Below are 24,422 nucleotides of genomic sequence, written 5' to 3' on the forward strand. Positions count from 1 at the left end.
GAGCGCCGCCGCAGGAAGCGCCCCGCAGCTCTCCGTCGCGGTGACACCAGGACATCGCGCCCACGGCCACCAGCCGGCGAGGAGCGGCCCTTCCTGCTCCTCAGATGCCCCCGCAGGACTGGAGGGGACACATTTCTGTTGAACAGCGAGGGCTGGCGAGGAGCTGGGTGCCCCGCGGGGTTCTCAAAGCAGCACTGAAGGCCTGGTTTTAAAATGGGAGCGAGTCTTTAAGGCTTCTACCTCCCCCTTGCTTTCCTTGCTCAAATACACAGAAGCGCTTGTTCAGGCGATACTTCGAGGACTACTGTGCACTGCATGTACAATAGCGTTTGGAGAAAAAATACTGACACTATAGAACAACATTATACAATCAGCTTGCGTGATCCTTTCTTTTGGCACTTTTCCTTGGGTTGTCCTCGCCGACTCCGAGCACGAACCTTTCCGGACGGCGCGGAGAGCTCCTCGGAGTCCGAAGCCCTTTGCGGAGTCCGGCGGCGTCTTTGGCAGATTCAGTCACTGGGTTATCGCCCCCTCGGTCCCAGGGGGGTGCCGCGAGCGAGCTCTTGCCCTGGTTTTGCTCCCAGGAGCGGGACGGCAGGGACAGCTTCACGTGGTGGGAGGACGTGCAGCGCCCGCGCCGTCCCACGGCCGGCGCGGACGGCTCTGTCCCAGCGAGAAGGCGGCTGCAGGAAGGAGGAGGGTGAGAAACTGCTTCCCAGCAAGCGTCGAGAAATGCTCGGTGTCATCTTAGGGCCTCTGCAGATCCTGCGCTGCATCCAGCAAGAGGTATTTTGCTTCTCAGATGGCATGCGTTGTGGTAAAGGAAACACCTGCCCGCTGCAGTGCGCGAGGCTGGGAATTTCTGCTCTTTCACATGAAGTTATATACAATTCTTTTGTTTTGTGCAAGCTCAAACGAACTCACACAGCGTTAAATTAATAAAACATTCGTCGTCGCTTCAAACCACCCCGAGTCCCTAAACCTGACAGCGACGCGGGTGGACTCGAGGCGAGCCGGGCACGCGGGCGAGCAGCTCTCCGGGAGCTGGATGGGGAGCAGCAGCTGCCAGCCCCCGCCTCCACCTTTAAGCAGCTGGATGGCGAAGCTGCGGTCGAGCCGTGGTTTTCTCTGAAGGCTGAAGTCAGCGGGCTGGGAACCTGCAGGCACAGAGCTCCAGGAGAGGTCGATCCCGTGCCGACGTCGCTCGCTGGGTGCAGCATCTACTGCGAGGGGGCAGCGATGCACGAAGGCAGCGACTCCTGGTCGTGGTACGAAACACATTCAGAGGTCTCCTTCCACACCGATGCAAGGGGCCGTACGTGGTGCAGGGCCTGGGCAGCCGGGTTTCGGGGTGAGCCGGCTGCTGACAAAGCCAAATTTTGGGTCCGTGGATCCGGGCACACCGTGGGCAGCAGCCGTACTAATGCGGCTCTTTCCCCATCATCTTTTTTTTTTGTCTCGAGACAGGTTTCAGCTCAGGCCGTGCCGCACGCACATCCGCTGAGATGTAGAAAGAGGAAATTAACACAAAAAACCTAAATATTTATGTAACCTTTTTTTTTTTTTTTAAAAAAAAAAGATATTTAAAGACACTGGCCTGGTGCACCGGACTTCAAAAAAGTTTTTAAGAGGGGAAAAGGATACATTCAGCACGTAACCGCCCTGTAAACGTAGTTTGGGTTGTGCAGGCTTGCTCAGAGAGTGCTGGCAGCACCGGCACGGAGGGAACCAGCACCAGCACAGCGAGACAGGAGAAAACCGTCGAGAGAAATCTGCTCGGGGCTCAAGGGATTAACCGCAGGCAAGGGGCAGAGCCCAGGGGATTTGTATAATTAATAATAAACCTGGATGAACTCAGGAAGTGCATGGTTTAAGTTAAAATATCGGGGGGGGGGAAATCAAATTCTGGGTAAAAGCTGGGGGTTTCCATCCTGAGCTTATTCTTTAGAAACCGCTGCGGAGGGCGAATTCAGGCCATGGCTACTCATCTCCGCGCCGCTCTTCTCGGTCCAGTCGGGGTCTAATTACTCCATCTCCTTCCAATTAATCGCCGGGTACGCGAGCATGATTCGGTTCGAGTCCAAAGAACCGCGCCTGATGCGGCAGCACCGTGCAAGGGGCAGAGATCTGTCTCCGGAGAGGTGCAGAGACCCGGGCTGGGTACGGCTTCAGCCATCCAGTAGTTTGTGTGTAAGGAGATACAGATATATATATATATATATATATATATACACACACACACATATATATATATATATTATGGAATCATTGCTATAAGACTTCTCAAAACGAAAGTGTCAATCTGTTGAAATATAGTATTTAAAATATATAAATTTTATCCATTAAAATATAAGATTTCTTTTTTTAAAAAAATCCAGTTCAAGTCGGAAAACGCGCCAGGGTCCTTGCAGTTACCACAAGCATGCTGGAAGAGAAAAACAAAACCAGTTCCTGTTTTTTTTTTTTTTTTAAGAGGAAGGGAGAAATTGGGCCATTTTTAAGATAAATTCAGGAGGAATTTGGGCAACGACCATTTTCTGGGTCTGTACAACCACGAGCTGCCCTTCCCTTTGTGCCGCGGACACGGCGCGTTTAACCCGTGCTTCGGTTACGTCCTGGAAACGTCCCTCGTCCCCTGGCACCGATGGTCCCCAGCGAACACACTGCAAGGCAGCACTTTTAGAGCCCGATTACCAGAAATAACCCAAGGAATCACCCCAAGGATGGGGAAGAGAGGTGAAAGGAAGCAGAGCACGGAGGGCGCCTGCAACCAGAGGCCACGTCTGGGTAGACAACTCCTCCTGCTCCGCCAGCCGTGCCCGACCTCGTGCCCCGAAGTGGAAATCCGTAGTGCATCGCTCACCTGAGCTCTCGTAGTGGTTCAAACCTGAGGGTGGCAAGCTCGGAGCGTGGGGAGGGCAGATTGCACCCCGTGTGCCCCCAGACCCCCTGCCAGAAACTCATCGGGTGCTGGGAGAGGGCTTAGGGATGGCGAGAGCCTGCAGGGTACCTGCCACCTCCTCCTTCCCAGGGCCAGCGTCCCCCTTCCTCCATCCTCCCTTCCTTCCCCCTTGATGCCTTTGCAGGAAGGAGAAGAAACCCTGGGAGAAAAGCTGCACGAGCTCCCTGGCTCACAGCACCAGGGGACAGCTCCCAGCCCAAGTTTCCTGCTCTGTCATGACCAGGAACATGCAACATTCCTAAAATATTCTGTAAAATCCCAATTTTACACCATTCTTCACTACATTTGGCCTTCTACTTGGAGGAAGCAACCTCAGCTCTGTGCAGCCAGCGAGGCACATTCGTCTGTCACCACTAGAGGTGGATCCACCTGGTACCTGCAAGCAGCAGCACGAAGCCTCCCTCGCCAACAGCCCGGCTGGTTTAAGCTTAAATCCAGCCAGGGTGTACAAATATTCTGATAATATTAAGTCAGATCACTGCAGCATCAGGAGGAGAACGGGACAGGCAGAGAGGAGCACGCTTCTCCCAGGACCTACTTTCCTCCCCACGAGCAGAGCTCCGGGTGCTCCTGGCGCACCGAGATGGCGAGGCAACGACTGGCCGAGGTCCTTCGCGTGAGAAAAACCTCAATAATCTCAAAACATAAATAGTAATCTCAAAACATTCACCCAGAGGCTGAGGTTGGAGGCACCTCTGGGTCCGTCTGGTCCAAGCCCTGCTCAAGCGGGGCCACCCAGAGCGGGGTGCTGAGGACCCAGGACCCCGGGGACTGCCCATAAAACCCTTCTTGCTAGGGGAACCCCACTGTCACCGACTGCCACCCGCGTTGCAGTGTGTTCGGGGGGCTGAGGGACCTCTTTCAGACCCATGGACCAGCCAGGCTGGAGGAGTTTGTTTTTTTCCCCTTATTTTTTTTTTTTTTTTTTAAATCTGTAAGGACTCTGGCTTCTCTCCGAACTGGACCTCCAAATGCCTTACCACCAAAACGAAAAAAAAAAAAAAAAACAACAAACAACGGCGTGGGTGGAAGCATGGCAAAAAAATAGCTTTCCTCTAAGACAATCCAATAAACCTCATCGTCCTCTAGAAAGGCAACGTCGCCCGGCGGCGCTACTTGGCGCCCAGAGTGCTCTTGGAGCGCAGCAGGTACCGGTCCACCCGGACTTTCCGCCTCTCCACCGTCCTGTTCTCGCTGTCAAAAATCCTCTGCAGGTGCAGGGCCAGCCTCCTGTCCTCCTCCTCCTGCTGGAGCTTCTGCTCCACCTCCCGCACCAGCCGCTCCTCCGGGGCCAAGCCCGCGTCCCCCGCCGCGTGCCTCAGTCTCTTGACGGAGCCGTTGTGCTCCAAGTGCTTCGTTTTGCAGCGCCTCTTCCTTCCCCGGCGCAACGCCGGCGCCTGCTCGCCGATGATGCCCTCGAAGGAGCTGTTCTGCACGTGGATCAGCTCGTTGCTGTTCAGGTATTTCAGCTGCTTCTTCCCCGACGACGGCTTGACGGGGATGCCCAGGGCGCTGCTGTCCGGCAGCGCCGCGCTCACCCCGATGATCCTCCTGCTCAGCGCTTTAGGGCCGAGAGCCAGGCAGGATTTGTCCACCAACGCGTTCGTTTTGGGGTCCGGGGCTTCGGGCGGCCGCGGGTGGAGGGAGGTGACAGCGGCGGATCGCTCGGCGGCGCTCTCGTCCGTCGGTAAGGCCTGGGAATCCCTGGTTTTCTCGCTCCCTCTTCCCGGCGTTGTTTCACTGATAGAAGGGAAGAAATCCAGCTCGGGGCGAGGGCCTCCCGGTGCATCGGGGGGGAGCTGATCATCCTGCGTTTGCGGCCGCTCTCGGTGGCAGGGGTTGGTGACGTCGGGACCCACGGCGTCCTCCCCGGGCTCCGAAGCCAAGGACGTGAGGGTGGCTTTATTGGAGAGAGTCTTTTTCACCTGGCGCTCCTGGAATATCTGCTCCCACTTTTTCAGTATCCTGGGGCTGGCCTCGTAGGTGGTTGGCTTCTGCAGGCTGCGGCTGAGGTTCCTCGGGGTGGACTTGATAATGAGAGGGCTCAGGACCCGGCCGTCCGGAAGCCTTTTGGGAGGCGTGCAGGGGGAGCAGACGATGGGCTTGAAGTGGTTGAGCTCCTCCGAGATGCTGTCGTTGCTCTCGGGGCTGATGGAGCGCTCCGGCTTGTGCAGGGCCGGCAGGGAGGAGGCGGCGGTGAGCACCGGGCGCTTCTCGGCCGTCAGGTCGGGGGCGGAGAGGCAGCGGTTGTTCTGGGTGGACGACAGGACGCCCAGCAGAGGCGTCGAGGCGCTGGTGACGGGGGGGACCTGCAAGGCAAGGCATCACCGCTCAACAAAGCTGGTCGGGGAGGAGAGTTTGGGCAAGTGAGGGAGAGGAGCAGCCACCGCCACTGCTTACAGCACGGCAGGGATGACACAGGACGTAAGCGGGGGACACCAGACCCCAGCGCGACCCGGGGTTCGAGTTTATTTCAGTGTAAGAGCTGTTCTTTGGGCTACTGGGCTCGCACGAATGGCAATCCCACCATAAAAAACACATCTGAAGCAATGCAAGAAGCTGAGAGGCAGCTGGAGGAAGCCACGCTCCTCAAGGGAAGCGATCACCAAAGGGCTTTTTGCTCCCTAGGAACCCAGAGGAGAGGAGGAATAAATACTCAGCCTGGGTTTATCTCGCTCCTCTGCAAACCACCAGGAGGAAAGGGCTCTGGCAGACCTTACGAGGAACATCTCCAGCACCACCTCCTGCTGCTCCTACACCCGGAACGTGGCAGAACCCAGCCACAAGTAAATTTACACACTAGTGTAAATGGCACTATTATTTTTCAAGGTAAAATTATTTTATCTGGCTTCTAACCTGGGACAATGGGAGCCTTGCCCTGCTTCACCCAAAATAAGAGTGGTTTCTATGATTTTGGGGTCAAAACAAATTTGTGGAACATCCTTGCAGTGCAACTCTTAGTTGGCCAGGCCCATGAACCATCTACTTGAAGAGGAAAAAAAAAAAAAGGCCTGGGAGGGCAGCTTAGTTACAGATCCTGTGCTTTGAGCTCAATTTATCTCTTATCAGCCTCGACAGGGACTGGACCAGGCTTTTAACACGAGACTGACCAAGGTCCATGCCCGAAACCTCGGGGACGCTAGCCAGGTGCTCACTGGGGTCAACTTCACGCACCAACGGGGATGTCACCAGATCCCAAGCGTCATCCCCCAACCAAGCCAACCTTCCAAAAGGCTGCAGAGGCTTTTGTCCTGCACCACAGGTGGCTGAGGGAGGAGAAAACCTAACGGGCATCAAGGCGTCATGGCCCTGAAGCATGTTGTATCCCCATGTCTCCCACTTTTGACGTGGTGACACCCGGCACTGGTGTCCCTTGCTAAGCTGCACTGCCCAAAGCCACCGGGACCCTTGAGAAAGCTGCTGCTGCAGCCACCAGGAAGCCACCAGGAAATTCACTTGATCTGCAGGACCTGAGGGAAGCAGGACCAGGCCAACATTTCCCACGGCAGAGAGCTCGGTGAAAGTGCAAAAGGAAGTACGCTCGCACCAGGTGAGCAGTGAGTTTTGCTCTTCTTAAACAGCTTTGGAAAGAATAGGGGAGAAAGAGGATTTTTTTTCTAAAGTTTAAAGAAAAAAAAGTCTGTTTAGTTGTCTGGAGATTCAGCCTTGGCAAGAAAATGATTACCAAACAAAAGAGAGCCCTTCCAATTACCCCACAAAGCCAACAAAGCTCTGCAAGCCATCCACTCTCCCGCTCTGTAATTCCCAACCTCACAGGTTTTTGCTGTGAGCTGTACGGAGCCAACTGGCCCCAGGGCGATAACACAGCACCAGCAACACCCCAAAGCACCAGCACTTTGTATCCGCAGACTGCTGGCGCTGGGTGACCTCGGATAAGGGCAGGTACACGTCAAAGCCTTCCCCGCCCCGCCACGCGCCGTGGAAGCGGCCGTACCTTTGTTTTGCTGGCTGGGGCTGATCTCTGCCTGCTCTTTGATCTCTCCTGGATGGTGTCAGTGCAGCTCCGACTCCTCTCCACCTTGGAGGTGAGGTTCCTGGAAAGCAGTTGATAAGAGATAACAGTGGATATGAGTTGACGTGAGATAACTCCTCGTCTTGGGACCAGCACGACAAACAGCCCCGGCAGGGGCTGCGGCTGAGCACAGGGCACCCAAAAACCCGCAGCTGACCACATCCCGGTGAACACAGCCCCAAATCCAGCTTGATGGCACAGCTGGATGCTGCCCACCCCCCATGCCAGGACCTCACCCCATTCCCCCACCCTCTTCATCTTCATCCCCACTGCCTTGTGGCCACGGTTTGACTCGTGCGGCTACGCCGCAAGCCAGACCAGACCGAAAATGAAGCCATTGATGAAAATCACTCGGACTAGGTGATCTTTGTAGGTCCCTTCCAGCTGAACTATTCTGTATTAGGCAGAAATAGTCTCACTGGGAGGTGGAATTGAGCCGTGAGCACCACAGGGACCTGCCTGCATCGTTCCTGGGGGGTGCCGCAGCGCTGAGCTGCTGAGCCCAGGGTTTTGGGCAGGGAAACCTTTGGGTCGAGGGAGCTGAAGCAGCAGCTGGGACGGATACTCCTAACCACAGCACCCCAAAGCCCCAGTGTGTGTTCAGGGTCTCCACACTGAACACCCTGACGCCTCTCCTCATTGTAGTTAATCGAGGTCAGAGCTAACGACAGCAGTACGGAAGCCCCTGGGCTGCTCGCGTGAGGTCTCACTGAGGAGCTGTTTGAAACAAAGCTTGAGTTCAACACAAAGAATTCTGTTCTTTCATGATTTTTGTAATTTACACCTGGTCAATGATTTTTCTGCATCATGGGATGAACACTGAACGCGTTAACCCCCAGGATTTTATAACAGGTAGGAGGAAGTCAGACACTTTACCAACGCTAAAATTTCAGAAAAGTTATTGCTTGTTTTAGATTTGGATTGGATTTTAATAAATTCAAAGCATCTCAGGTATGTTTAGAAGAACAGCAAGAAGAACAAGATATTTACGTCTGTAATGGACATTAATAAACTCGAATTAGGTCTCAGCATCTTACCCTGAAAGGAAAGCAAAGGAGTAGGCACTGGTCTTGGAAACGAAAGCTGACCGATGCGTTTGCTTGCCCTGGAATGGTTCTTCATTCTCCGAATCCGAGAGGCGTTCGGGAAACTGAAGTCAATCAAGGAAGAGTTAGCTGACACGTACGACAAAAAGAATCACTTGGAAAACAAAGGGCTTTCTTGCAAAGGTATTAAAGATTCCAAAAGCCTCTGCTGTGATTACACCTAGAGGAAATAAACCAAGAATGCAATCTCCCAGCAAGGTAAACGCTTGTGGATTCTCTTCACCGGAACCGCAACAGCTCAGAGGCTGGTTCCAGAAGCATAAATAATGCAAAAATAAGCACACAGCTCCTACATAGAGCTGTGACTCACTGAACAAAGATAATTTAGCGATCAGACACTGGATGGACAGGAAGCTTGAGAAAATCTTTCAACAAAAACACTTCAGGACATGATTCAGTGCCCACATAATCCTCTACCAATCCCTAATTCTTAAGAGCGTTTCCTGTGGAGTCTCACAGCTGAAATGAGAAATGGGCACCACTCAGCAGGAGGAATCTGCTGGGCTACGGCATCGTATAGCTATGCTGCAGGAGCCATGGAGATACGCTCACAGGAACACCCGTGGATTGAGGACACCCGAAGCAGAGCAGGCACCTCTGCAGGTTTAACCCATATAACTGGAAGAGCTGCACCTCCAGTCCTGAGTGAGGTGGGCAGAAGGGGAGAAAAACCTCCAGAAGAACATCTGTAGTCATCAAAAACCTTCCTGGAAAATAGTTCTCAATAGCACGGATCTTTATAAACTGTTAACTCATCCCCTTCAAGGCTATAGAGAAGTCAATCCTGGAAAGCACCCCGTGTCAACATCCACTGTCAAAGGAAGAACTGTTTTAAAAAAAGCAACTCTTGCTCCACAACTGAATCTCAGCAGTAATTTCACCCCCCAGACAGTGTCTCCGATGTGGATTGCCAAGTACAAGCTTACTTACACACTCCTGGTTGGCTTTGAGCACTAGAGATTCGTCTTTTTTCTGCTGCTCTTCCATTTTTCTTTTTCCTACTTCCATGTCATCCAGAATGAGCTTGTGAATCAGATCCTCGGAAGCTTTTTCTTCTTGTAGTTTTTCTTCTCTCATCTGGAAAACAACGACAAAGGAGACAGAATAATCGAAGTGTCTCAGGTGCCACACCTGGCTGTCAGCAAGGGATTTGCCAAAAGAGCCTGGCCACATCATTTAATTTTGTGTCTCCAGTTCTCTGCTCTAGAGTTGTTGCCTACTCAGCTGCAGTCATGGGAAGATTGGGTTGCTCCTGCTGCTACACGAACAGCACGGACATCGTCTTTGCGAAACAGCAAAGGCAACAAAAACAGCTAGGTGCAATGGTTGACAAAGACTTCTCTGCCACGCTGTTTTCTAAAACAGAGAGACAAAAGCTTCTGTCTCCTTGTAGGTAATCATACAACAAATAGGAATGTGCAAGACAACGCACGTATGCAATAACTTCATGCGAGCTACACTTCCATTTTAGTCTTCAAATGGACCACAACGTGATACCCACAACTCATCAGGTACACAGACAGCATCACCTACATGCAAGTTCGTTAGTTACAGCAATTCTCTAATAAATTCCATGGATGTGTTGGGATAGAGAAGACCCAAAGACATCGTCCAACCCTCTGATGGCCAACTGGAGGCCCAAAGTTTTAATTCTTTCTAATCCTCGTGTATTTTTTTTTTTTTTTAGACATTTTCAGGTTGCTTTTACCACCGGCAGCAATTCCAAAAGGCTACGAGGCGACGTTATTTCATCCATCCGTCCTGCACTGCCACATTTTCCAAGCCCGAAGGCTGAACAAGGCATCCCAAAGAACATCACAGCAGCCCCAACAGCATCCAGCCACACTTCCCATCCGTGCCCTGCACCGATGCTGCTTTTGCTGTGCCTTGTAGACCATGCCCCTTCCAGTCCCAGATGCTCCTTTACCTTCCCCAAAGGTCCCCTCCCCATTCCTGAGCTTGTGCAGCCCAGTAAGAAGAGAAGTGGGTTTCAGAGGAGTGCCAGCACTTCCCCTGCCCTCCTGGGAAAAGCAGGAGCCCTCACAGTGACCGCTTCCAACTGACCGAGGCCAACCTTTGGTTTCCAGCAGCTCCTCCTGGCGCAGAGGTTTCAGCCCTCCCGAGCCCAGGGGTTATTCCGGCACGGCCGCAGGCTCTGCTGAGAGCCAACAAAGCCCCTCTTCTCCTCCTTTCCACCACCTCTTCCTGATGAAGGAGATCTGCAGATGCCTTCGGTACCACCGCCCAGCTGAGCCCGTCCAGGCAGCATCACCCTCCTCTCTCCTCCCTCGTCTCGCCCAGCCTCTCACCTCTCCCCGAGCTTCAGCTCGCACGTAACACCGTGAATAACCCCCGTAGGTACGTGCATGGACCTGCTCCTCCCTCCTTCCTCCACCCACCTCCGTGAACGGTGATCCTCCTCTACAAGCCCAACCTCTTAGAGCTGCAGCTCCGCCGCGCTGATCATCCGCGGCCGTGCTGAGCACCGGCACTTCCAGCTCTGTTCAGGCCGAGCGCGGTGGCTTAGGCGGCGAGGAGCTGTCCTGAATTTCCCCTATTTTCTTCTGGTGGCTTCCCCCTTTTCTCCTGGGGCAGCAGTGCCCGGCTGTCTTTGGGCACGGACGGCTTTCGCGGGCAGCTCGGGTGCTCGTCCTACGGCGCCGCACATGAAGAGCGTGGGTGACACTGCGACAGCTCCTCGCTTCTCCAAAAATACTCAGTATTTTCGTTCCCTGCTGCAGGGAAAAAAAAAAAAAGCATAGACATGCAAGGGAAGCTATCCTAAAATGCAAAGGGAAAGGAAACAGAGTTCACAGTGCGTTACACCAACAGCACAGCGGGGTTTTCAGACTAGGAAGGACCCAAACCCTACAAAATCCAAACCCACAGGGATGAGGGAGGGTGAAGGAGGACAAGAGAAGGTAGAAAGATGAGGAAAAAAAAAAACCCATCATTTGGCTGGTTGTGGGTGTTCAGCAAACGGTTTCAAAGGCAGATTTTACTTCTTGTTAAGCAACGCTTTAAGATGTGTCTTGAAATTCCCGATCTATTCATAAGCTGAAGCAGGAACTACAACACATCATCTGCCGGAGAGATTATCGCCACGTGATTCAGACATGGGGAGTGCTCTGCTGCACATCTCGTGAGCTTTCAGCAATATTTCTGTGCTTCCACAGGCCTTCGGGAAGGATCCGAAAAAGGAGGTCGCATCGAGGCTCGTCGTGAGGACGACTTCTTGGGCTAGCTGAGTCCTACCCAATGCTGCTGGACCTTTCAGCTGTATGGAAGGAAGCTAGGTGGAAACCTTCCCTTTTTTTCCTGATGTCCAAAATTATACTCAGCTCCCAAATATAAAGCCACAAGCATACATAAGAATGCGCAGGAATATTTAATTTTAGGCAAACCCATGGACAGCCAGCCAGAGGTGCCAGCACGCACTCTGCCAGTGGCCAATGCACAAAAACCAGGAGGCTCTCCCTTTACAGAGGAGAAAAAACACATTTTAGGGAAAAACCTCTCTTTGTAAAGAACTTACGTACTCTGCTTTGGAGACAAAAGTGAGCAAGTCCCTAAGCAAGTGAGTCTGTGTCAGCATCCGTGGACACCTTGCGTGTGAGACTCGTGGCCAAGTTTCTGGCCCTGCTGGCTGCAAGCGAAGCCAGACGCTAACGATGAGATGCATACTAATCCTGAAACATCACTTTAAAAAGCCTAATGTAGATTATCTCCCGGAGCAGGTGATTACATTACAGTACCGTGCTAGGACATGAGGAGTGGAAACTGAAGCAAGTCAGGGTGAAACTTCTCCCACGTACCAAGTGATGAGACCAGAGGGAATGGTTGCACCAGGGGAGGGTTAGGTTGGATTTTAAGAGAAATTTCTTTACTGAAAGGGTTGCGAAGCACTGGAATGGGCTGCCCAGGGATGTGGGTGAGCCACCATCCTTGGAGGTCTTCAAAAATTGTGGAGATGTAGAGCTTGGTAGCGTGGTTTAGTGGTGGACTTGGCAGTGGTGGGTTCGAGGTTGGACCAGATGATCATAGAGGTCTTCTCCAACCTGACTGATTCTGATTCTACCCTGGGAGAAATACCTGATGCTCTGCAGCACCTTTGAACTCCTGGACGCTGCCCCATCAGCTGCTACCAGCAGCACGGTTATGGCAACTCCTTTTAACCTTCTGTCACTGTTTCAGATATCACATTTGGAACTTAAAAAAATGCCGTACAAGCCACTGATTGATTTTGAAACTGCAATCTTTGCTCGAGACGTGGCAATTTCAGCACTGCTGTTTGAAAAAAGTCTGGTAGACTCACGCCTGACCTCTCCTCCTCGCTGCACGAAGCCGAGTGTCAGCGCACGCCTTGGCAAGCAATCGGCCACTCGCAACAGGACAGCATAGGAGGACGAGCTCTGTTTGTAGCACACGGAAACGAGATCCTCCTTGGGAAGCACATAAAATATGAGAGCACCAAGCGAGCTGCATACAAGGAAAATTATTCTTGCCATCCTGCGCTTAGGCAGCAAACCCTTCACCTTCCTCTGAGAGCCAGGTCACCACCGGCGCTGAGAAAATCCCACCACGAGGTTACCCACTTTGAATAAATATTCTTCGGTGTGCTGTTCCAGTGACTGTCTTGGTTTTGACTGCAAAAGGCTGGGCAGCAGGGCCAGGAAAACGACTCACGTCTGGGGGATGGAACAGCTGCTTGAAGGCTCAGGGAGAAGCCTCTGGACACTGAGGGAAGCCCGGTTATATGCCAGCTTTGGTTCCCAAATCCGAGTCCTCTGCATGGTTCCCAAATCCGAGTCCGCTGCCTCAGTTTCCCCAAAGCACTGGCACCAGGGGTCTCCTCCTTCTGTGAAGCAGCAGTCAAAATTCCCCCTGGAACAAGGGAGAAGCTGGAGCGCATTGTCACCACCACGCTGCCGGCATGGCCACGCTGCCCTTTTCCCTGGGGCGAGCAAAAAGGGGAACAGGAACGAGACAAAACCATCCCTGAAATGCCAGAAACACGTTCAAGTATTTCCTCCTGACGGGTGTGGAAGGGAGAAGTGCTGGTGCTTGCTTATGGGGCATCTTTTTGAGGTCAAGCAGCAGATGCCAGAACTGCTACGGGTTGCTGCAGCCCGACCACAGCTCAGATTGCTCCTCTGAGCCTCACAGCACCAGGGGCTGGCTCCCAAACCATCGTGGGAAGTCTCCAATCGCTATCGCTGAGAGATTTATAAACCCTGGCAAGGTCTGAAGTAAATACCTACATGAACAGCTTTATTTCTTTGCTAAGCCAAAGACACCCCGAGTACACTCATCCTCTGGGTCCCAGTGAAATAAATTGCCCAATACAGTGATCCACGTCCAAGTTAATTAATAAACCAGACTTTTGTCTCTCTCTGCCCAGTCTTGCACCACTGCCTAACCCACCTCTGCTTCAACAGAGAGCCTCGCCGCTGCCAAAAGCGCCACAAGCCACAACACTTGACACGCAGCACAAGGCAGCCAGACCAGAGAAGTTTCTGCTTCTTAAAAATCAGCTAATGAAAGGTCACAGTCAGGCAAAGTTACCCGAGTGACCTGGCACTGCTAGCTCCACATATGGGGAAGCAGGAGAGAAAACCCTTCCGCATTAAATCTGCCTAATTTATGTGTAATTTTAACACAAGTGTTTCTTAGTTATTTACCTTAAATACCACCTAAACAGTGTTTTCCTACTCAGCATCATTCAGTGGACAAGGCTGTTTTTCCATCTAAATGTCAGCCTTTTCCATTGTTGTTGAGACCTTCAATCAAAAACTCAAAGAAAACTCATCAAGGATGAAATCTGCTCCTTCTCCTCTACAGGGGAGGCTGGAGCCAGCCCCAAGCAAAACGCCATCACAAGGACCAAGGTGCTGCTCTGGCACAGCCACACACGGGTCCGGGCACAGAATGGGATTAGGGACGTGAGATTTGGGATTTAAGAAAATTGGATTTAATTTAACCTTTATCTGCTCCGCTACAGCAGTTATTGCTTTCACTGCAACACTTCTCACTTACAAAACAGCCAGCTTCCATAAAGGACTAGCCACTGGATGATTTAAATTCAAGCAATTCCTAGTTTAAATGGGGAAAATATTTTCCCAGACTCTAATTCCAAAACAGCTGGAAAGCTGTTTTCCCCCTCTTAATTTTTGTCTTTGAATAACAGCTTTTCCTGCCTAAGAACAGACAGAAAACTCGGTTTTGCGATGGACAGTTAAGGAGAAGGATGCTACTCCAGGAGCAAGGAGAAGTCGCCCTATGCTGCAAAACTTTTTATGGGATTGACTTTTTATGCAATTTTATCCACAAATACGGGTGCTCCGATAAACCCCACACAATTGAGGGCTGTGTGAGGTCCACCATGGACGGTCCGTGCCCACCTCCCGGCTCTGGAAGGCAGCCCACGGCACCAGAAACTGCTTTCTGCTCTCTCAATTGCATCTCCCTGAACTGTTTGAGCAGCAGAAGGGGATAAATGGTCGTTGTTCCAGAGCAGGAACTGAAAGCCCTTCATCGTCCTTACAGGTGGGATGGCATTCCTGCTGGGAATCCTGGAAGAAAAACCACAACGAGAGTACCGTACCTTCCTCAGCTGGCTTTCGTATTCTTCCCGAAGCTCCCCTGGTTTGCTTAGTTTAATGGGCGCTCTGAATATGAAGTCTGGAAAGAGAAGAGGAAGGAAGGACATTTTAGTGCAGGTGGCTGGGGCTGCCCGGCCTTGCTGCCCCACTGCTCGCCCAGCAGCTCCCGCAGCGGTTTCCCACAGCTGTAGCACACCTTGGCACACCTCTGCCTGCCAGCCTCACACCCACAGGCACCCCAATGCAGGCTAAGGTGGACAACGTGGGCTAAAAGCTGATAAAATCCTGTATGCGCCCATTTTGCTTCTAAACTCACCACCAGAACCCCCGTAAGAGAGGGAGCAGGAGCGCCGCCAGCTCCCGAATTTAACAAATCACGCGGTATTTCTGCAAGGCTCGCATGCTCCCAAGGCGAACACACCTCCTGCGGTGGAATATGGACTAACAGGCCGTGTTGTTCCTAAAAAAGCTGCTGCTCCACCTTGCAAGAGCTAGTGCTAGGACAGAAATGCCCTCCCCGTGCTGTAAACAGCCACAGGCGGTGTCGGTCGTGGCCTTGAGCTCCCCGGGCGCGTTATCGGGTTGAATTTCCATATGTGATGCTCCTACAGCAACCTCTGAGTGCTTGGGGCTCAGCTCAGACCTTATTTTCACTACTAAAAGGCATGTTTTTGTCCTCCAGGGTAATACAACCTATGGGTTAACCTGAGGGAGCAGAGCAGCAACGAAGGCAAGCTGTGCCACCTGCTTCATCGCCCACACGGGTTCACCATGCCCGAAGAGCTCTTAAATAAAACGTTTATAAAGTTGTGCTGGTTTAGCTAAAACGGTCGGTTTTACGTACAGCACCTGTATGCAGCAAGTGGTACATCCTACAGACACGCCAAAAAGCCTGGGGACCCACGTTTCCAGCTCTGCGTGGAATAAGGGCACCGAGCGCACGTGGCACTGCGGTGCCGCATCCTCCCCGCCGGCCCCACTTCCACCGGGCTGCTTGGCAAAGTTTCCTCTTTCTTCCAAGAGTCTCAGCTTTTTTACCCCCAGGTTTAAGGCTGGGACACCCCCAGATATGCAGGGTTTAGGGACAGCGGTACTTCCCCAGCCCTCTTCTTTCCAAAAGTTCTTTCGCCTTGGGGCTGGTGCCCGTGCCAGGACAACCTCAGCACCCAGCTCTTGAGGCTGCCAGAGAGGGGCCTCATCCTGTGGTGCTCAGCCTCGAAAAGTCGTCAATTCCTGCACCATATGAGAGGACAGCACACCTCCTCATTATTTAACATCACTTCTCATTATAAGTGGCATTTGACAGGCAGCCTCAACACCCCTCGATGCCTCAAATCCTCTCGATTTCAGCCCGCAGAAGGGGGCATCGTGCCCGGGCACCGTTCACCTGCACTCCTGAGCAGCACCCAGCAAATCCAGCAGCATGGGTGGAACAACAGACCCCAAACAGGTCACCTCGGTGCAGAAATCCTTCAATTTCTCATCTGTCGTCCTGCAAGCCAAAGCTTGGCTGCTCTCAGCAAGCTCTGCTGCTTCCTTCTCCCCTTTGCTCCCGGGGGGGTAACCAAACCTCAAGGCTTTGCTTTTTTTTTTTTTCCCTCTTCCAGCAGCTGGGGTTTCTGTTTGGAGGAGATCTACACGCCTCCAAAACACAACGCGATTTTCTGGCTGTGAATGCAGAGAGGTTTGGAAGCAGGTTTCCGACGGGAGCAGTTACTCCAGCTCTTTTACAAGTATTTTATTACGGAGTTATATGAAGAAATGCCAGCTGTGTGCTGCACGCATACATAACTCACCCTGATAAGGGCACTGGGGGAACATCTGGGGAGTCTCCCCTTTTTCCTGCCCCAACCTGGTGTGTCAGAAAAGGAGATTCTTCACAACCTGCTCGCCAGCCCGGGTCCTCGGGTGCCAAATTCACTGCTTCCCCCTGTGCCTCCTGCTCAGCTGCCTCCTCTCCAAGAGCTGGGCTTGGGGAGCTGGTAAAGGTACACGAAGCCACAAAATGGATCCATGCATGCAATAAAAGGAAGATGGAAAAAAAGGAGAAATCCACCAGTGAACAGGAACAGCGGGTGCAGAAGGAACGAGATGGTGAAATAATATGAAAATAATGGAAATATGAAATGTTTCGGCATTTGTGATCACAGATTTTTTTGCAAAACAAACAGGAGCGCAGACACGATTTATAAATAACAAAGATGTGAGAAGGGAAGATGTTTTGGAAGAGCCTTCCTGCATGCTGTTGCTCATCTGTGGCACTGGTATGGTTTGCCTGGCTCCCAGTGGCTGTGGCTTTCACACGAGGCACGTGAACAGGTCTTCTGCAAGGATTTACAACATTTGGTGGTCTTCTGGGGATATAACCAGATGAAAGGCCATTTGCACTAAAGGGAACGCACCAAAGTGAAAAATACAACAGACTGTAAGTGGCCAGACCTCTCCGGGGACGTAGCTGGAAGCAGTCGATGCCTGCACGTGGTGTGCTGACACCGGTCCTGGTACAGGTGGGAGTCCTGTTTGGTGCCCAACAGTCATGATCCTACAGCAGCAAATGCCTTGGGATGGAAGACGAGAGATGGAGAGGCCGTTGGGATGCGAGGGACAGGAGGGGTGGTGCTGGAAAGCTGCCGAAATCCAAGCTGGGGCGTGCAAGCAAGCTGCGGGTGGTTTGTGATGACTCTCGAGGCTTTGTGGAGCAAAGGGGACGTGGATGTGTACCCAACTAACGTTAATTCCACCTCACCTCCTTCTTTGGTGGGTTAATGAGGGGTTGAGGGGGAAAAAAAGTCACCTCCCAGGGGTCAGAGGGTTTTCACCCACTCACAGTCGTGCTCTACGAAGCAAGTGAAGGACCAGTGGTACGAGGGGGCACCAATGCGCTGCAGCACAGCCCCTGCAGGAACCTGCCCCCAGAGCGCAGGCACTACGCCGGCACTGCCCTAATCTTGTTCCGGACAGAAATACATAAAGAAATAAGGCAGGAAGGTGAGAGAGCAGGAACCAGCATGCTGCTGAGGACATTAAATGCTGCCCTTAGACGTGGTGCGTGAGGGTGACATCGATGGAGAAGCTGCAAGGAGTGGCAGTTCCTAACCTCGTGCAGAAGGGGAAGAAGACTTGCTGGGGTCAGTTCTTTTTTCTGGGGTCAGTCTTGAGCCCTTCAAGCTCATGGAGAACATTGCAGCACAGATGTGGTGTTGCTCGAACTTGAGGATCCAGCTGCAGTCGAGCTCACCCCCTTTCCTGGAGCCGCTGGGGCCAAAAACGCAGCAGCCACGGTGCCAGCATGGGCTCAGCAGGCACGGATCCATTACACGAGGCTTCCATGTGTGATGCCTCCCTGCTCATCCTCCGGTTCCTGCAATTTCTGAGTCGTTCCCTGTCCCAGCACCTGAGGAACAGAAGGGTTTCTAACAGCAGGGTTTCTTCTACTTCATTCAGAAGCACCTAAAAGCTCACCCGTTTAACTAGCTATAACCATTTCTCAGCAGGATGCCCAATTTGCTGAAGAATTATTTTCCAAGAGCTAACGATCAACAGCCAGACCAGGACAGCATCCCACGTCGTCACTGGGACTAGCCCAGGTCAGGTCCTAACCAATCCCTTCGTTACCGGCTCCGATAGTAGGTTAAACACAACGAGGAGGAACACAGAGGAAGAGGAAGGTGGTGCTCCTTGGATGTGCTTAATTAAATCACTTGAAACCTCCAATGGTGCAGGTCTCAGTTGGGTTTTTGGAGTCAATCCCTGCTTTTCATGCAGCACGGAAGTGCTTCACCAGGACTGCTGTCTGCAAGCTCGTAGTGCTGTGCTCTATAGGAAAAAATAATCTGGAGACAGGCTGCAGAAAGCAGAAGTGGAAGGAAATCAAGGAATCACCAGGAAATGTTCAAGAACTCGACCGGTCTAGGTCAGCGGGACAAGAGGGAATCCAGAGCCAGAAAAAGGCAGGAGGAAGGGGAGGAAGGACGGGGAAGTCATGCCAGAAGGCTGGCCATTAAAACGCCCTCTTGTTAAGGGATCGGTTAGTAATTGCATGAATATCTACCGGGCGGGAGAGAAAGGAAATCGGCTGAATTTGTAACAATGATTTTGGTTGGATATTAGGTGAAATTTCCGTGTGTTTAGGTCGTTACACAAAGGTGGCCGGGGAATCCCTTTTTTTTGGGGATGTTTTCACAGATGCATGGCCCAAACGTTGACCTCGGTGTGGCAGAACAACATCCCCATGGCTTTGCAAAACCACCTGCAGGTCTTTTGCCGAAATTAGCCGTGTATTATCCATGCCCCCAGAGCACCCTGTGAGCAGCTTCCAGCTCCTGCCCAGCATAACAAGCCTCTTCCCTGGAAAATTGAATTCCTGCTTCGCTGTTCACTTCTCCTTCAGGGATTTTCCAAGCTCCCCGAAGACACCCATACCCTCTGATGGCGACGTCAGGAGCGACAGGCAAAAACATATCAGTTTGGTTGAACCTGGGCCTCGTGCCTGCTGTTGGAGAACATCGAGCCCTGTCCTCATCCACCTCTCCTTCCATGAATTTCATTCCACTTGTCTCGCTGCTGGGCACTCCATCATCCTCGGAGAAACATAAGCGTCCTCATTTTCTTACGGCTCAGCCTGAGCAGCTCACCAGGAGTGTGGCACATGCATCCTTGCTCCTCCCGGCTGCTTCAGCCCAAAATCCAGCCTTTTACCAGCATCCAGGGGCACGTTTCCAGCTGCCACGTGGGACCCACGGATGCCTGGGTGCTGCTGGTGGGGGAACGGGAGCTCAAAGGGCAGCGGGCGCCTCCTCTCCGCTTACCTCCGTCCGCTTTTGTTTGGCGAGCGCCACGACGAGGACTTTGTCTTCCTGTGTATTTGTACAGCACTTAATCCCTGATCTCTGCCAGGGTCTCCACAAGTCCACTGTGGTGTTCGAATCCCAGCAAAGGGCAGAAATTGAGACTCAAAACCCGTGCTGGTTGCCCACTTTAAGCTAGAAGCTTCAGCCATGTCAAGATGCAGCATCTCTCATGTTTAAAGAAAAAAAAACAGAAACATGAAAAGTGTTTTTCTCAATCATTTCTGCAGGTTTCAAGTGATTTAATTGTGTCAGCTTATTCAGTGTTTGCTGAGAGCCCAACTGATGCTGGGGGCACTCCTGGGTGCCGCTGCTCGCCCCCTGCCCCAGCAGGGCCCCGTGGAGCCGCTCGCCCAGCCCCACGTCCCGGTGGCTGCTGGAGACCCTGCGGAGGAGCCCCCAGCCCCTCTCCGGGCAGCCTGTGCCAGGGCTCCAGCACAGAAGGGAAGTGACCTGGCGTTAAGTGAACTTCTTGTGGGTTAGCTCGTGCCGGTCACTAGGCCCCGTTGAGAAGAACCCGGCCCCGCTGCCTTTATGGCCTCCTCTCAGGTGTTTACGCACGCTGGCGAGTCCTGGGAACGTCTGGGGAAGGCAGGCAGACCCTCGCTGGAGGAAGGATCAGGTTAAGAAACATTTAAACAAAGGTATGTGGGTCCAGGTAACTTTACTGCTCATTCTCACACGTGGAGAGTTGGCCAACGTCATGGGGAGGCCGCTCTTGAAAGGCCACAGCAATCAGGAGAGGTTCTTGGTGCTCTGAAGCCAGCCAGTGCTGCCCCTCTCCAAAAAGGAAGGCCTCACCTCGATCCCTGGTGATGGAGCCACTCATCCTGGAAACCACCTCCAGGCACACGGAGAAGGAGATCGGGAGCAGCCACCGTGGATTTATGAAGGGCAAAGCAGGATGGGGCTCGCCTCGACCAGCGAAGGGCCACGAAGACTTTACCTGCCAGGCTCTTCTCAGCAGCACCCAGCGACGGGACAAGAGGCAACGAACACAAAGTGAAACACAGCAAGTTCTGCTGGACACCGAGAACGCTTTTGGAGATTCCTGACGGGGTGGTTAAAGTGGCTGCGGAGCCTCCATCCATCCTTGGAGAGGGACAAACCCCATGGTGCTGGGCAGCCCAATTTCCACGCTGTTAGCCCAACTTGCCACCTAAGTAGTCAATGAGCCCCACAGCTTCCAGCCTGGATGCAGCAGCTGCTCCAGGAGAAGCTTGTTCTTACCAGGAATGCCATTCGAGATGAGAGCTCGTTTTAGCTCACCTCATCACCCGTTAATTGAGCCACTCCATAGCCTTAAGCACGGCCTTGTGGTGGTGAGGCTGATGCAGAGCGGTCAGCACAGCCCTGTTCAGCACCCGGGATGAAGAAACGCTGGGACTATGCGGTGTCAGCCATACACACACCTCTGTGTTCGGGTGCACACCCCATGTTCCTCCATGCTAAGACCCCTCACCATTCTCTCCAAGCCACTTCCAGAGCTTCAGGAAATTCAGGTGGGCAGCAAACATTTATCAAGACGATTACCAGGTGCCTGCTGCAAAACGCACACACCTGAGACAGCGCAAGACAAGCAGAGAGTCCAAACTCATTTTTTCATCAAATACAAGTGTTCCTGCAGCGTGGATGTTGCAGGCGAGGGCAGACCAAGCAGGGCCAACAACCAGCAAGGAGCAAGGACCAACTCAGTGGGAAGTTTTGCGGCGAAGCAGCGGGCTGGTGGCTGTCCCTCCTGTCCCAGCGCGGTGCATCTCCTCTCCAGGCAGTCCATCAAAAAGTCATCAAATCCAGCAAACCCGTCCAAATTCCTTCCCAGCAGAGGTTAGTGGGGTTGGTCTGAACCAGCAATTTAAGCCATTTACGCTCATGCTGCCAGTTTTCCCTGCTGACAGGAGCAGGACCCAGGTGACAGCAGCGTGCCCCACAGGGACCGGTTGGGGCACGGCTGAAGCGGTGCGTGGACGTTCATCCGGAGCTCAGCACCTCGTCGGGGCTTCCAGCAGCACAGAGAAAGGCTCCCACAGCAAAGAGATGCTCACGGTGATGGTGGACGATCCATGCCAGCGCTACCTGCTCCAAGCACCATGCAGGGAAGCAGCCGCACCAGGGCTGAGCAGCGTGCTGGTGGTGCTGAGCTCATGAGGTGGGGAGGAAACTCCACAGAAAAAGCTCGGAGATGATGGACTCGCTGTCAGCAAGGACCAGGACTTCCCCACGATTCCTTTCCCGAGGAAGCACAAACCTGCCTGATGTTCATCGATCCCTCCGGCCAACGCCTCCGTAACCATTAACTTTTTGGGCAGTGTTATGACAAAATAACCGCCTGCTGGCCATCGGATGGTCCCATCTGGTGCCACCTTGTGGGGATACAAGGCGACCCAATGCTGCCCCATCCCTCCCATTACCGGTGCCACCAGCAAGGGGCTTCCCAGGGAAGGGGACGGGGGGCTGATGCCCTTCACCCCTGGCTGGTGTTCTCATGCTGGAGGGGTGGGGAGCCCTATGCCCCATGTCCCCTGGTGGTGGTGGGGCAGCTGTAGCCCCTTTATAGGATGGTTTGGGTTGGAAGGGACCTCAAAGGCCACACAGTTCCAACCCCCTGCCATAGGGAGGGACACCACCCGCTAGATCAGGATGCTCAGGACCTCACCCAGCCTGGCCTTGAGCACCTCCAGGGATGGGGCATCCACAGCTCCTCTGGGCAGCCTGTGCCAGCACCTCACCACCCTCTGAGCGGAGAATTTCAGAGAGCCCCAGCCAAGGTTGGAGGAATTTCAGAAAACCCCAGAACCATTAGGATTATTAGGGTTGGAAAGCCCCCCGGGGACCATTTGTCCCCCATGCCACCACCCACCATCCCTAACCACCACCTTCCTAAACCCCCCAGAACATTCCCCCCCACCCCTAAACGTCCCCTTTTTAAATTTAAATCCACCCCCACTAACAAAGACCCCCCCACCCCCTGCCCCTCCACCCACCACACTGCCAGGCCGAGCCCCGTGCACCCTCACCACACCCGCAAGCCCCTCCCACCACCTCAAGCCCCGCCCCAATCCCACCAAACCCCGCCCACCACCCACAAGCCACGCCCCCCCGCTCCCCCCCTCCCCTCAGCCGCCGCGGCGGTTGGCGCTGGGGGAGGGGCGGGAGCCGCCACCGCACCTGGGTCCGGCGCCCGCTGCTCCCCCCCGCCGCCGCCGCCGCCGCCGCCTCCTCCTCCTCCTCCTCCTCCTCCTCCTCCGCCTCCGCCTCCTCCTCCGGCCCCAGCGGCGGCGAGGCGGCCGCGGCACAGCGGGCAGCGGAGGCCCGGGCCCTGCAGGCAGCGCTGGAAGCAGGCGAGGCACAGCGAGTGGCGGCAGGGCGGCGTCACCGCCTCCGCCAGCGCCTGGCGGCACGCCGGGCACTCCGCCGCCGCCTCCGCCGCCTCATCCTCGGTCTTCTCCGCCGTCCCCGGCCGCCCCCCCGGTCGCCGCCGCCCTCGCCCCACCGCGGCCCGGCCGCCGGGGCCCGCCGCCGCCGCCGCCATCTTCTCACACTTGGAGGGGACGCGGCCCCGCCCGCCCGGGTTCATCTCCATATTCATGAGGCGGGGCCACGCCCTCCTCCGGTGAATATTCATGAGGGGAGGGGATATAAGGAGGGGGAGGGCGCCGCGTTCTGTCAGTGCCGGCGGGGCCGCGTGCGGCGGTGGAAGTGAGCAGCCCGCGGCTCCCCTCAGGGAGCTTCCCTTCGGACTGCCCCAGTGATAGAAGCACCGCACACAATCCCTCTTCGTTAACAGCCCTTTTCTATCCCGACTCGCTGTTACTTGCAGTTTACACCCACTGATTGTGCTCCCCTTTAGACTCACCAACAGACCAAACCCGCCTGAGCTCCCCTTTGCGTCTCCTGCTGCCCACAGGCACCCAGGGGCTCCCCAGAGATCAGCAGGTTATAAGCTCTGTGCTGCATCAACAGGCAAAGAGCCTAGTTCCACACGAACCATGTAGTTTAGCCTTTCCTGGGTAATACTCAGTCATATTTTAGCATTTTATATATTAGCATTTTGCTCAGTGCACAGTTCACAAACCCAAATCCCATCCTGACATGGCCTTCCTGGCTGGCAGGGCTGAGGATCAAGGGGACCTGCACCCAAACTGCTGGGCTCCCTCAGCCCAGGCAAAGAAATTGGGCTAAAAACCCCACAAAGCAGCCCCACAGTGCTGAGCAGAGCCTGGCTCCTGCAGGTGGCTGTGAGGACCGCGCTGCCGTACACCCGCCGCTGTCAGGGTTCGAAGGCTTAGTGACGCAGGGTCGATTATTTCCATTAATAACAGTTAACAAACATCCCCTGGAGGCTCAATATGAGGAACAGTCATTTCTGAAGGAAGACCGACAGCGCTTGGCCCCCAGCGCCAAGCGATTAGCAAACGAGGAGGAGAGCTGCGACTGAGCAGACTGACATTTTAACAGACAGCTTTTACCGAGAGGGAAAGGCTTTGAACTATTTTCCTCCTGAGAGGTGCCGCGTCCTGTGGGGGAACCTTGGAGGAAGAGATGCAAAATCGCATTTAATCATGCTGCTTTCTGGCAGGGAAGGGAGGGTGCAGGAAGGAGGGACATGGCGGCAGCAAGAAGCCAGGCAAACGCTTTGGGAACAAGCAAGTGGGGACCAGGCAGCAGGGCAAAGGCATAAGCAGATGGTGACAGCGAGGACGAGCTCTGGGTGCACAGCAAACCCCAGCTCTAGCCCCAAGGGGTTATCGGCTGCCTTAGGAGCAGGTTCCTGGGATGTGTTTCGTGGCAGCTCCCCAGGACGTATTTCGTAGCAGCTCTCCTTGCCCGCTTCCTCCTCCTCCGGGCAGGATTTGCAGAGGGATGCTTTTC

The 24,422-nt window shown here is 53.8% G+C and overlaps 1 protein-coding gene across 1 annotated transcript; it reads right to left on the reverse strand.

Annotated features, from left to right (window-relative positions):
• Positions 1 to 1,571: 1,571 nt before the first annotated feature.
• Positions 1,572 to 23,133, reverse strand: RNF169 (ring finger protein 169). Its single transcript, XM_040571396.1, has 6 exons — positions 22,719 to 23,133; positions 14,706 to 14,782; positions 9,032 to 9,178; positions 8,033 to 8,145; positions 6,918 to 7,017; positions 1,572 to 5,271 (listed from the first exon to the last, which is right to left on the reverse strand). The coding sequence occupies exons 1-6, from the start codon at positions 23,131 to 23,133 to the stop codon at positions 4,075 to 4,077; spliced, it is 2,049 nt and encodes a 682-aa protein (XP_040427330.1). The 3' UTR covers positions 1,572 to 4,074.
• Positions 23,134 to 24,422: the final 1,289 nt, after the last annotated feature.

The sequence above is a fragment of the Cygnus olor genome, chromosome 1, assembly GCF_009769625.2.
Source record: "Cygnus olor isolate bCygOlo1 chromosome 1, bCygOlo1.pri.v2, whole genome shotgun sequence".
Lineage (NCBI taxonomy): Eukaryota > Metazoa > Chordata > Aves > Anseriformes > Anatidae > Cygnus > Cygnus olor.